This window comes from Tiliqua scincoides, chromosome 11, assembly GCF_035046505.1.
Source record: "Tiliqua scincoides isolate rTilSci1 chromosome 11, rTilSci1.hap2, whole genome shotgun sequence".
Lineage (NCBI taxonomy): Eukaryota > Metazoa > Chordata > Lepidosauria > Squamata > Scincidae > Tiliqua > Tiliqua scincoides.
Window position 1 is genome coordinate 23,042,631 of NC_089831.1, and position 13,407 is coordinate 23,056,037.

Sequence of the window (13,407 nt, forward strand, 5' to 3'; positions counted from 1 at the left end):
ATGAATGCTCACACACCTGGAGGCATGGTATTGTCCCAAAGCAGGGTGTCAGGAACCTGGGGGAAGGTTCTGTGCAGGCCCCACAGAAATGAATAAGGAATTACTACCTCTGATTGACAGGAATGCTTGCTTTACGGCTTTGAAATATGACAGATAAAACTGCCAGGGAAAGCTTTTTAAAACATCATTTATATGGCATAATAGAGCTATTGAGAAACGATCATGAGGAATCCACACCAAGATCTGCAAATGAGGGAGATTTGCCAATGGCAGGATAAATTTCTCACAAAAGTTAATTTCAAGAGGAGAAGAAATTGCATCCAGTGTCTTCCCGAGCCGGGGCTTGAGTGATAGCATTAGAAAGGCTGGTATCAATTTTAAAAAGCCAGAAAGGAAACTAGAGTTAAGTCTCCTCATTAACCACCTCCCCCTCACCACCAGAGAGTGAGAGATCAAACCTCTGTTTAACAAGCAAGAAGTCCCCCTCTTCTGAGGACGCTGAAACAGAGGCAGATTTGCCAAGGTAAAAGGAAGCTCAAGATGCATTTGAAATGACTACAAGGAAGGGTTTCATTTCATACCGACAACTATTTGATAGGCAAATTTGCAAATTATAGCAACTACAAAAAAAAAGCATACGTAAGATCCTTTTGTGCAGCTCTGCCAAGGTCTTGCAACAACTGTGGTGGTATGAAAGACCCGGGGTGGTCTGGTTCCTACTGAGACACTTTGATTCCTGATCTTCACAAGGGTAGACGTATTTTCCTTTAAGACGGAGAGATCCCAAAAGCCAAACTAGCTATTAGACAAATGAGCAACTCTTCATACAAAACTTGCAAAAACTGTTCTGAGGTTGCAATCCATGTATACTTTCTTAGGAGTAAGCCCCTATTGAACTCAGCGGGACTTACTTCTGAGGATAGGGCTGCATAGGATTGGGGTGCAAGTCGCAAAATGATATACAGGCGCCTGCCACTTAAAGACGGGGTATGTTCTCTGATCCCCATTGTTAGGTGATTAGGTCATTAAGTGAACATTCAGTCCAATCTGTTGCCTTTGTTGTGTAAACAAGCACTCCTTGCCAGCTGGCTGCACAGGCTACTGGAGATAGATTGCCTCTTATTTGCGTTAAGAGCCTCTCTGTTGTGTAAACAGACATTCTGCTGCAGGCTACAGGAGATGCGATTGCCTCATTAACAGCATCTTTATTGAGCTTTGACCACCATCATATATGCAGTCCGTCATCAAGTGAACGGTTTTTAAGTGGCGCACAGCTGTATTTTCAAATTTCCAGCTATCTTGGGTATCAATTCTAGGTGTAAAGCTGTGAACATCTGAGCTGGTTCGCGCACAGTTTATAAACAATTCCCATTCTGAATCATGTCAATGGGCTACCTAACCCAGCAGTCTACAGAACCTAGACAAATGCTTCTGGAAAGTTCATAAGAAGAGCATGAGGGTTACCCAGTCAGCCTCTTTCACTTGCCCCCATAATTCAGATATTCAGAGGCATGCTGCCTAAACATGGGGGCTAGATCCATCTTCCACAAAATTGCCTTTAAAAAAAAAAAAAAAGCTGACAGCAACAAAAGAATTGCCCTACTGGGTCTTTGCAAACACAACACAATGTAAATGAACAAAATTGTTGCAACAAATGGCTGCCTATCAGAAGAAAACATTGCCAGAAATGTTTTGCTTATGAAAACTGGTGATTCAAAGGTTTTCATGAATCGAGGTCCCCTACATCTCCACCAGGTTTCTCTCCTCCCCACCCCGCTTCTTGGCACGGGTAGGTGTGCCAGACGCATCAGAAATGCTCACAGCTTGAACACGTTGGCTTCCATCAATAAGACTTTTTTGCACAGAGGGAGGCGAGCTGAGAAAATGCCTTACCAGATTAGTGAAGATGTATGTGTAATAAGCTGACACCATTCCCAGTTCAGCTGCCTGCAAAGGAGAGGAAACGGAGAAGATGAGATAGGAACGAAAGGACAACAGTTTTATTTGGCGATGTAGGAGACTGGACAAAAGTCTTTAAAAGTACCAGAAGATGCAACTTGGTGGAGCGAATGCAGACATCTTCCAGGTGGGTGTAACCCTGTCACTATCCCTTTCCCCCAACATTAGTATAGGGCTAATTTTTCATGGAGCAGTTCTTTGCTTTCTCATTATCAACCCAATCATATGAACATTAACTATGAAGGAAGCCCCACCAAGTTCACCAAGACTTATTCCCTGTTAAGTGTGCATAGGATAAAAGGCGATAGCATATCTCAGTGGAACAGCAGATACTTTGTTTAGATAAGGTCCCAGTTTCAAGGTTCTTCTCAGGCAGCTCCAAGCAGGGCTGGGAAATAACCTTCTCCTGAGATCCTGGAGAACCACAGCCAACAGGAGTCCATAGTACCAGATGGACCAATGATGTGATTGGGCGTAACAAGGATTGGGAAATAGTTTAGTGACAGAGCATTTGCTATGCATGCAGAAGATCTCAGGCTAATCCCTGATGTCTGAAGGTAGGAAGGCAGCAGAGAAGGAGCAGAGGTTGGTCAACTGCTGCTAGATGGCATAGATCAGTGTTCTTCAACCTGTTAATTGGGACCCCAGTGGGTTCCAGTTGGGACAGGGTCACAGCAACCTGTGCAAGAGAGGGCTTGGATCTGATCCAATCATGGTCCTTCCTTATCAAAATGGAATTCGTGATAGAATCCTGCACAGCCTCTTCTCGCTGCAGCTCCTAAAGTCAACCCTACTTAGGCTGATACCTCACAGGATTGTTGTGGAGACACACGACGTAGGGGGAAATGGGACAAGCAGGGGTGGAGGTGCGGATTGGATCCTGGGAGGGGGCAGGATCGGCAGCGGGTCCCAGTCTCATACTTTACTTGCTTATTTTTTTGGAGTCGTAGCAAGATAAAGATTGAAGCGTTGACAACATTGGAGCTACATGAACCAGTGAATTGATTGTATAAGGTCAGCTTCATAAGTAAAGTTTTGGTCTCTTGTGTGTGTCACTGACCAATTTGCATGCAATTTGCTAGATTATGGGGCACATGCAAAGCTGCCTCATTGGTCCAGTGAATTTTGGATTGTTGACAATGACCGTGGGTCCCCCTTCCTGGAAATGCCGGGGATTGAAAACACTGGAGCATGTTATCAAGGTGAACCTGTTGGGTGGCAGAACACTAGCTTTTTTTTGGTACTTGATCTAATTACATAATTAGCATATACTGTACTCTGAAAATCAGAAAATTACAATGTCTGAGAATGAAATTAGTGCAGCACAGAGAGCATGCACAGATTTGTGCTATTTTGAAACTTTTTTATAGTATGCTGTGTCTTGCTGCAAGCTGCTCTGCATATTTTAGATTAAATCTGGGGTAATAATAGTAAAAATAAATGGGGGAGTGAAAAATGAACTCTGTGTATCTCACCAACTGCTTTTCCCTGTATGAGCCCCTGAGATAATAGGATTCTGAATAATCAGATCATTGATCAGGTCTGGTTCAAGACATCCCACAGTCTGAGGTTATGTACTTAATGCTTCCCTTCCTTACCTAGTGATACACTAGCCTTGCCCCTTCCCACTCTTTGAACTGGGAAAGAAAGATGGGGTGGAGCAGGCTCTAATGAACTCCATGCGCCCAGGACATCATGTTGGCAACCTTCAGTCTCGAAAGACTATGGTATCGCACTCTGAAAGGTGGTTCTGGAACAGCGTCTAGTGTGGCTGAAAAGGCCAATCCGGGAGTGACAATCCCTTCCACACTGGGAGCAAGTGCAGTCTGTCCCTGGTCTGTCTCCCTGGCTATGGGCCTTCCTTCTTTGCCTCTTAGCCTCAGACTGTTGGCCAAGTGTCTCTTCAAACTGGGAAAGGCCATGCTGCACAGCCTGCCTCCAAGCAGGCCGCTCAGAGGCCAGGGTTTCCCACTTGTTGAGGTCCATCCCTAAGGCCTTCAGATCCCTCTTGCAGATGTCCTTGTATCGCAGCTGTGGTCTACCTGTAGGGTGCTTTCCTTGCACAAGTTCTCCATAGAGGAGATCCTTTGGGATCTGGCCATCATTACAAAATCACATGATGCCATGATATTACTTCTGGGTTCTCCCTGGAGGAAGGGGAATTCATAGCAGCCACTTCGCATCCCCTGTTCCTTCTCCATGGAGCCTGGGAACCTCCAGAGGAGAAGGAGTGTGATATACGACGACACCAGCACCTCCTCCGTTAGGGACAACCTGGAATCGATTGCCTTGTGCTGTTTGCAGTGCAAGGCAGTCACTTCCAGATTCTCCCCAGAGGAGGAGGGTGGCTTCACGCACCCCACTCTTTCTCCTCTGGAGGCTCAGAGGTGAAGGAAAGGGGTGCATGAAGCCACCAGCACCTCCTCCATAACTAGGACATAATGTGTCCCTGCTTGGTGGACCGACCATGGAAGGTGCCCTTCTTGCTCTGCCCTAGTTACTTCTCTGGGTTGTAGCAGAAGAAGGAACATGGAAGAGAGGAGAACAATGGGCAACACCATCTCAGATTGAGAATGGCTCTCCAAAACGTTAGCCCTGATGTCCTTTCAATTGGAGACTCTGGGATGGAACTTGTGATTATATGAAGACAAAACACATACTGGGGTCTACCAATTGTGCAGGACCGCAAACAGAAACCCCAGGACTCTAGACTGAATTGACTTTTTTCCACCACTTGGATTGGCAGGGATTTTTGCACATCCCTAATGCTGCTGGCATAAGTAAATCTGTACATATGTGTGAACTCGATATTATCAGATAACACTGACTGTGCTTGGAAGAGTGGGGGTGGGGGGGTCGAGGGGGCTGGGGGGGGGTCCTTACTGGCGATTGATTATTATGATTACATGCATCACAAAAGGAAGTATTTTCCCTAAAGGGGCTTTGTGACTGCACAAACAGCCGCACTTTAAAGCTAAGAGGCATTAGAAGGCATGCATAGCGGCAGAGCTTTCAAATATCAACATGGGACTTCTGCTGCCAGCTTCTCCTGGGATAATAACAGGATTTCTGGTGGGGAGCACTGAGAAGCCCTACAAGTTGGTGCTGAAGCAAATGACTGATTGTAATTGAGGAGCGTGTGTACATGCAGGTTTCTTTATTTAGAAATATGTCGCCTGGATGGCTTTTTTTTTTAGTTCTGCCACTGTACAAGGCAATAATTTTAAATGCACTACACTCAAAGACATTTGCATATGGATATGAATGAGCATTCGCTTTCCCCCTCCCCCATAATTCCTACCTCGCCCTACCTTTGGGTGAGGAAGGAATTCTAGTCTTGGTTTCAGTTCAGCAGGTTTTCATAGAATAAAGAAGTGGAAGGGGAGGGGGGAAAGATGGGAGGGAGAACTGGATTTGAACCATGCTTTATCTTTTCATGCTTCTGGTAAGAACATGAGGAGGACCCTACTGGATAAGACCAAGGGCTACCCACAGTGGCCAGTCACCAGAGAAGAGGCCATAGCTCAGTGAAAAACCACCTGCTGTGAGCACAAACGTCTCAAACATAAGAACATAAGAACAGCCCCACTGGATCAGGCCATAGGCCCATCTAGTCCAGCTTCCTGTATCTCACAGCGGCCCACCAAATGCCCCAGGGAGCACACCTGATAACAAGAGACCTCTTCCTGGTGCCCTCCCTTGCATCTGGCATTCTGACATAGCCCATTTCTAAAATCAGGAGGTTGCGCATCCAGCAACCTTCTTGCATCCAGCAACATCCAGCAACCTTCTTGCATCCAGCAAGAAGAGCCTTGCTGGATCAGGCCAAAGACCCATCTAGTCCGTTTTCCTGTATCTCACAGTGGCTCACCAGATGCCTCACAGAGCACACAAGACAACAAGAGACCTGCAACTTGTTGCCACTCCCCTGTACCTGGCATTCTGAGGTAACCCAAAACCAGGAGGTTGCACATAGCCATCATGGTTGTTGGACTTATCTTCTAGAAATCTGTCCAATCCCCTTTTAAAGGCACCTAGATCAGACACCATCACCACATCCTGTGGCAAGGAGTTCCACAGACTAATTACTTGGTAGTTCCAAGACTACCTCCCATAGAAAGTGCATTTAACAGCCATGCTGCTCCTGAAAACAGAGACTACATTTAGCTATCATGGACAATAACCATTGACGGACTTCCTCTCCAGGAATTCATCTAAAGTCCTTTAAAGATATGTAAGCGAGGACTGCATCCCCAGGACTGTAGTGGTTGATTCCACAATGCACTGTAAATTTACTATGGGTTATGTCAGAATGCCAGATGCAAGGGAGGGCACTAGGATGAGGTCTCTTGTTATCTGGTGTGCTCCCTGGGCATTTGGTGGGCCGCTGTGAGATACAGGAAGCTGGACTAGATGGGCCTATGGCCTGATCCAGTGGGGCTGTTCTTATGTTCTTAAGTCAAGCTAGGAAGAGCAGGACATTACCCTGGGGTTACCCACAAATATCTGGTGTGGGTGTTTCCAGAAGGTCGTCCTATCTACAGAGCTCCAGATCAATTAGGAAGTCAAGCTGGGAGCCAATCAGAAATTGAGGAACACCAGAATAATCAGCTTTAGCAGTTTGGCTGCCATCCCTGGACCCAAAGTGCCTGCTTCTGGTCCAGTAAGTGAAGGCACCTAATAAAGGGTTACAGAAACATGAACTGCTGGCTCTTCACACTGTCACTTGATTACTGAAACACTGATTGATTACTTGCATGGATGATGACTTCAAGTGAAGACTCTCATGTGAGAATGAGCCATCTCCAATCCAACACCAAAAACACAGCTCTCACATGACACTTTGTCACTTCTAGGCCCAAAGGGGCCATCATCGGATTAAAGAAGCTGATTAATCATATGAGTGTTTGTTGATCAACCTATTAAGTAATCAGTGATTAAATCTACATGCATTTGCCTATGAACAAAACAATACTTCTGAAGAAAACACCAGTTTTACAGTGCAATCCGATGTATATTATTTCTAAGGAAATACTTCTATTGTGTTCAAGGAGACCCACATCCAGGTGCATGGGATTTGGTGAAATGTGGACTAATCTCCTATTTGGACCAGCCCTGTTCTGATTTTTAATCCCCCCCCCCAATGTACTGTTTTAAAACCTTGCTGCTGTTAGCCTCCTCAAGCACCCTATCAGAAAGGGAGGGCAAAAATATTTTAAATAAAGACGCTCACTTTGCTCTCCTGCTCCACCTGCTGCCTCCCATTTCGGCTGCTAAATTCTGCACCTGGTCCCTAGCTGGAGTTGGGTAGGCAACATCTGTTCTCCCTGCAACCGTCTTTGAAGACTGAAAGCTTTTGATTCCAAGGGCAGAAAATCAAAGAGAGCCACAAATTATTTTCCCTGGCCTTTTTACTGGCAGGTGGGAAGCCAGAATGGGGCTGTCAGTTGAAGAAACAACAGCCTGACTCTGGACCAGATGGGGGATGATGTGAAGAGAGAGGTGATGGCAGAGTCATTGTCTGAGGCTGGCAGGGCTGGGAAACAGAGCTGCTTTCATTGAAGGGGGACTTTCGAAGGCACTAACTGAAGATGGGAGAGGTGGGAGAAGAACCAAGATCCTGCTGGGGAGGGAAATGTGCATTGCGTCCTGTGATGAGGAACAGTCAATTTGGCCAGCAGGGTTCATTTTCCATCAAGAAGAACAGACAGAAGGGGGGAGGGAAGGAGAGAAATTGTGCCTGGTGTACATATCCTGGTCTCAGCAAGGGAAGGATGGGAAGGCATATAGAGCTAGACTGCAGGTTCAATATCTGGCACCTTCACTGAAAAAGACCAGGTGCCAGGAAAGAACTCTGGAGGATGGCCAACAGTAGACTCGATAGACCGATGGCCTGAGTAGAAGGTGCTGTGATACTTTGAGAAACACTCAAGTGAGTGGAAGCCAGCAGGCAAGAAGGTCTGGCAGGCAGTGAGGAGGAGAAGTGAAGTAACTGCACCAGTAGGACAGCTGATCAGATTGAAGAGCAAGAGAAGGTTTTGGGGTTGATAGGATATGGGCTCTTCCTGGTCACATGACTCCCCAGCCAGAAGGGTGCTGCCTGCTGTTTTGAAGGACTCGAATGTCCTCACTCTGAACAGATGTGCTGGTGGCACAATGAAAGAGGAGCTAGCCCTGACACTGACACACACACACACACACACACACACACACACACACACACCTGGAACCAAGAAACACTGTACATGCAGAAGGTCACACACCCCCCGTGGTATGCTTTGAATTCTCCCAAGGAAGAAAAACACCCCATTGCTCATCGGATGCTGGGGGGGGGGGGCATGCTTGGTTTAATTTTACTCTGACAAGAAGCAGGATTGAAAACCACACAGCAGGGGGTTAAGCCCTGGCTTAGAAGCCAGTCAGTTCTCGCTCAATGAACTGCGGACCTTCCAAGTCACTGTTCTCTGATCATCACCCTCCATCTTTGCCAACTTTATGCCAACTGATGAGCTGCAAGTTCAAAGAGGAGATAAAACACAGCCTCATCTATGTCATTATTCCCCCCCCCCACTAGCTTTCCTAAGAAACCCATACTTCAATGAATCACATCAAATCAAAAGAGGATGCAGGATTAAAAGAAATAATAATAATAAAATAAAAGCAGCAAGAAAAAGAAAGCCTTTCAATCTTTGACATCTTTATGTCGGTCACGGCAGGAGAATACCCCAGAGAAAGAGAGCTGGGGGTGTCAGAACAGCCGCTGGTTCTGGAGCTGTACAACATTACTATGGCAACAGGCTGAAGGGATAGCCCTCAGTACTGAGAGAATTCATTCAAATCCTCCATTAACTCAGCAGAGAGAGAGGGAGGGAGGGAAGGCGAGAAGCCATATCTTGGCTCTGATTCTCCACACAACAGGTTGAGGTTTTCAGCGAAACACTAAAGGTCAAAAACAAAACTTGTCCCTGGCTTTGAACACCTGCACACACACACACGGCAACCACTTGACTGATGTACAATTAAAACGATACAGCAACGGGCTGATGAGACGCATTAACTTGCTGAAGATCTATCTGATATCTCTGAGAACTGGGCAGACTCTATTAGCTGACTTGTTTTTGACCCTAGTCTGGGGACTGGAGACAAGCACATCTGTACCTGCAATGACTAATAATGGGAGACAACTTTGCATGAATACAAAGCCTGCCTCTCCAGACCGGTGAGCCCGAGGAACAGCAGGAGATTCTCTATGCGGACGTGTTTTTTGACATTCCCCAGCCGCGCTCTGCGCCAAAGTGTCTCATGGGGAAAGCGGCCATTAGCTAACATTAGAGAAGCACTCAAAACAGACGTGGTCTTTTCTGGGAGATCTTTTCCTACAGCAGTACGAGACAACCTTGTTAGGTCTGCACGCAGTGTTCAACCTAGAGGCTCCATGTGGCCATTGGAGTTAAGAGCCAAGGCTATCATGAACTAGGGTGAGGCAAGTTGGCTTAGGTGGTGAAGCTGGGGGGAGTAGAGGATTTGAAGCCTCACTTTGATGGCCAGAAACACCATGGAACCAAAAACAACATCACACTAACCCAGTGATTTTCAACCATGGTCCACAGGTGTGCTGCAGGAGTTTGGGAAGGGTGCCATCAATTAGCAGGGCCATTGGGGAATGTGAGCTCCCTACCAACAGCATGGTGTGTCTTGCCAATTGTCAGAAGAACTGATGGGTGTGCCCTGAAAAGTTTAGTACCTTGTCACTGTGCCACGGAATAAAAGAAGTTGAAAACAGCTGCTCCAGCCAGTCCAACCCTGTGGATGGCACCACTCTAGCCCACCTTAATGATCAGAAATTGCTTCTCTTCTCCCTGCCTCCTCTTCCACTTCCTCTCCATCCTCTGTGCTCACCACTGCTGAAAAGCACAGAGGTGCTGTCACCTGCTGCCAACCCAACAGTGAAGCTCAGAGGTAACACTCCAGGAACAATGGGAACAAGCTTTTCAGTCACCACCACCTCTCACCCAGCCACCAAAAAATCAAGTTGGGGCAGATGAGGAGCCTGTGGGGAATGTTGTGGACATGTGGAGTGGCATTTGGTGCCCATCTAAGGTACCAAGATGTCAGTGGTCATTATTGTCAATAACTATTGACAGGAAGGCACCTGAATAATCCCAAATACAGTATCCTTAATAGTAATACTTGAAATTTGTATAGCTGCCTCTGAGAATTCAAAATGCTTTTTTATCTTTATGTTGTCCTCATAAGAACATAAGAACATAAGAACAGCCCCACTGGATCAGGCCATAGGCCCATCTAGTCCAGCTTCCTGTATCTCACAGCAGCCCACCAAATGCCCCAGGGAGCACACCAGATAACAAGAGACCTCATCCTGGTGCTCTCCCCTACATCTGGCATTCTGACTTAACCCATTCCTAAAATCAGGAGGTTGCGCATACACATCATGGCTTGTACCCCATAATGGATTTTTCCTCCAGAAACTCGTCCAATCCCCTTTTAAAGGCGTCTAGGCTAGACGCCAGCACCACATCCTGTGGCAAGGAGTTCCACAGACCGACCACGCGCTGAGTAAAGAAATATTTTCTTTTGTCTGTCCTAACCCGCCCAACACTCAATTTTAGTGGATGTCCCCTGGTTCTGGTATTATGTGAGAGTGTAAAGAGCATCTCCCTATCCACTCTGTCCATCCCCTGCATAATTTTGTATGTCTCAATCATGTCCCCCCTCAAGCGTCTCTTTTCTAGGCTGAAGAGGCCCAAACGCCGTAGCCTTTCCTCATAAGGAAGGTGCCCCAGCCCCGTAATCATCTTAGTCGCTCTCTTTTGCACCTTTTCCATTTCCACTATGTCTTTTTTGAGATGCGGCGACCAGAACTGGACACAATACTCCAGGTGTGGCCTTACCATAGATTTGTACAACGGCATTATAATACTAACCGTTTTGTTCTCAATACCCTTCCTAATGATCCCAAGCATAGAATTGGCCTTCTTCACTGCCGCCGCACATTGGGTCGACACTTTCATCGACCTGTCCACCACCACCCCAAGATCTCTCTCCTGATCTGTCACAGACAGCTCAGAACCCATCAGCCTATATCTAAAGTTTTGATTTTTTGTCCCAATGTGCATGACTTTACACTTACCGACATTGAAGCGCATCTGCCATTTTGCTGCCCATTCTGCCAGTCTGGAGAGATCCTTCTGGAGCTCCTCACAATCACTTCTGGTCTTTACCACTCGGAAAAGTTTGGTGTCGTCTGCAAACTTAGCCACTTCACTGCTCAACCCTGTCTCCAGGTCATTTATGAAGAGGTTGAAAAGCACCGGTCCCAGGACAGATCCTTGGGGCACACCGCTTTTCACCTCTCTCCATTGTGAAAATTGCCCATTGACACCCACTCTCTGCTTCCTGGCCTCCAACCAGTTCTCAATCCACGAGAGGACCTGTCCTCTAATTCCCTGACTGTGGAGTTTTTTCAGTAGCCTTTGGTGAGGGACCGTGTCAAACGCCTTCTGAAAGTCCAGATATATAATATCCACGGGTTCTCCCGCATCCACATGCCTGTTGACCTTTTCAAAGAATTCTATAAGGTTTGTGAGGCAAGACTTACCCTTACAGAAGCCATGCTGACTCTCCCTCAGCAAGGCCTGTTCGTCTATGTGTTTTGAGATCCTATCTTTGATGAGGCATTCCACCATCTTACCCGGTATAGATGTTAGGCTGACCGGCCTATAGTTTCCCGGGTCCCCCCTCTTTCCCATTTTAAAAATAGGCGTGACATTTGCTATCCTCCAATCTTCTGGCACCGTGGCCGTTTTGAGGGACAAGTTGCATACCTTAGTCAAGAGATCTGCAACTTCATTCTTCAATTCCTTAATAACCCTTGAGTGTATGCCATCAGGGCCCGGTGACTTATTGATCTTTAATTTATCAATGAGGTCTGAAACATCTTCTCTTTTAACCTCTATCTGACTTAACTCCTCGGTTAGGAGGGGCCGTTCGGGCAGCGGTATCTGCCCGAGGTCTTCTGCCGTGAAGACAGATGCAAAGAACTCATTTAATTTCTCTGCCATCTCTAAGTCTCCTTTTATCTCCCCTTTCCCTCCCTCACCATCCAGAGGGCCAACCGCTTCTCTGGCGGGTTTCCTGCTTCTAACATATTTGAAGAAGCTTTTATTATTCCCCTTAATGTTGCCGGCCATGCGTTCCTCATAGTCTCGCTTGGCCTCCCCTATCACCTTCTTACATTTCTTTTGCCACAGTTTATGTTCCTTTTTATTCTCTTCATTAGGGCAAGACTTCCATTTACGGAAGGAAGCTTCCTTGCCCTTCACAGCCTCTCTAACTTGGCTGGTTAGCCATGCGGGCACTCTCCTGGATTTAGTGGAACCCTTCTTTCTTTGCGGTATACACCTCTTCTGGGCCTCTATTACTGTTGTTTTAAGCAGCCTCCATGCACTCTGGAGAGATTGGACTCTTTTTACCCTCCCTTTCAACCTCCTCCTAACCAGCCTCCTCATTTGAGGGAAGTCCGCCCGTCGGAAGTCAAGGGTTTTTGTTAGAGATTTGCCTGGTATTCTTCCCCCAACGTGCACGTCAAAACGGATCGCAGCATGATCACTGTTCCCCAATGGCTCAGTAACGTTTACATCTCTAACCAGGTCCTGCGTACCGCACAAAATTAAATCCAGAGTCACCTGTCCTCTGGTGGGCTCCGTGACTAGCTGATCTAAGCCACAGTCATTTAGCACGTCAAGAAATCCGGTTTCCTTATCGTGACCAGAACACAAATTGACCCAGTCAATATGAGGATAATTGAAGTCCCCCATGATTACAACCCTGTCCTTCCTTGTCACCTCCCTGATCTGTTTCCTCATTTCAAGGTCCCCATCAGATTTCTGGTCTGGAGGACGATAGCACGCCCCCAGTATTACATCGCTGCTCAAGCCTGGTAATTTAACCCACAGAGATTCTACGGTGGAGTCGGACCCACTTTCAATCTCTACTTTGCTGGATTCTATCCCTTCCTTAACATAAAGGGCCACCCCACCTCCAACACGCCCCTGCCTGTCCCTCCTGTAGAGTTTATAGCCCGGGATTGCGGTATCCCACTGATTCTCTGCATTCCACCAGGTTTCCGTTATGCCCACTATGTCAATGTTTTCCCTTGTTACCAGACATTCCAGTTCTCCCACCTTTGCTCGTAGACTTCGGGCATTCGCATAAAAGCATTTATACACGGAATGCCCCAGGATGGGCTGCTTATTCGCTCCTTTGTCCCCGCATCCTCTCATTGTGCCAAACTGTCTATCACATCCCATCTCCCTACCTTTCCCAATTTCTTCTCCTACCCTGCCTTTGTCTTGTTGTTCTCTAACCTCCCCATCCTCATCCCATAGGGATGAGGAGTCCCGAACCGGATGCCCCTCGGCTCCTGTC

At 46.9% G+C, this 13,407-nt stretch overlaps 1 protein-coding gene across 1 annotated transcript in view; it reads right to left on the reverse strand.

Moving 5' to 3' along the window:
• GRIK4 (glutamate ionotropic receptor kainate type subunit 4) overlaps positions 1-13,407 on the reverse strand; it is a 174,858-nt gene that overhangs the window by 100,756 nt on the left and 60,695 nt on the right. The window contains exon 7 of the mRNA XM_066639707.1: positions 1,894-1,947. Coding sequence (XP_066495804.1) covers positions 1,894-1,947 — 54 coding nt within the window. The remainder of the gene's footprint in view (positions 1-1,893; positions 1,948-13,407) is intronic.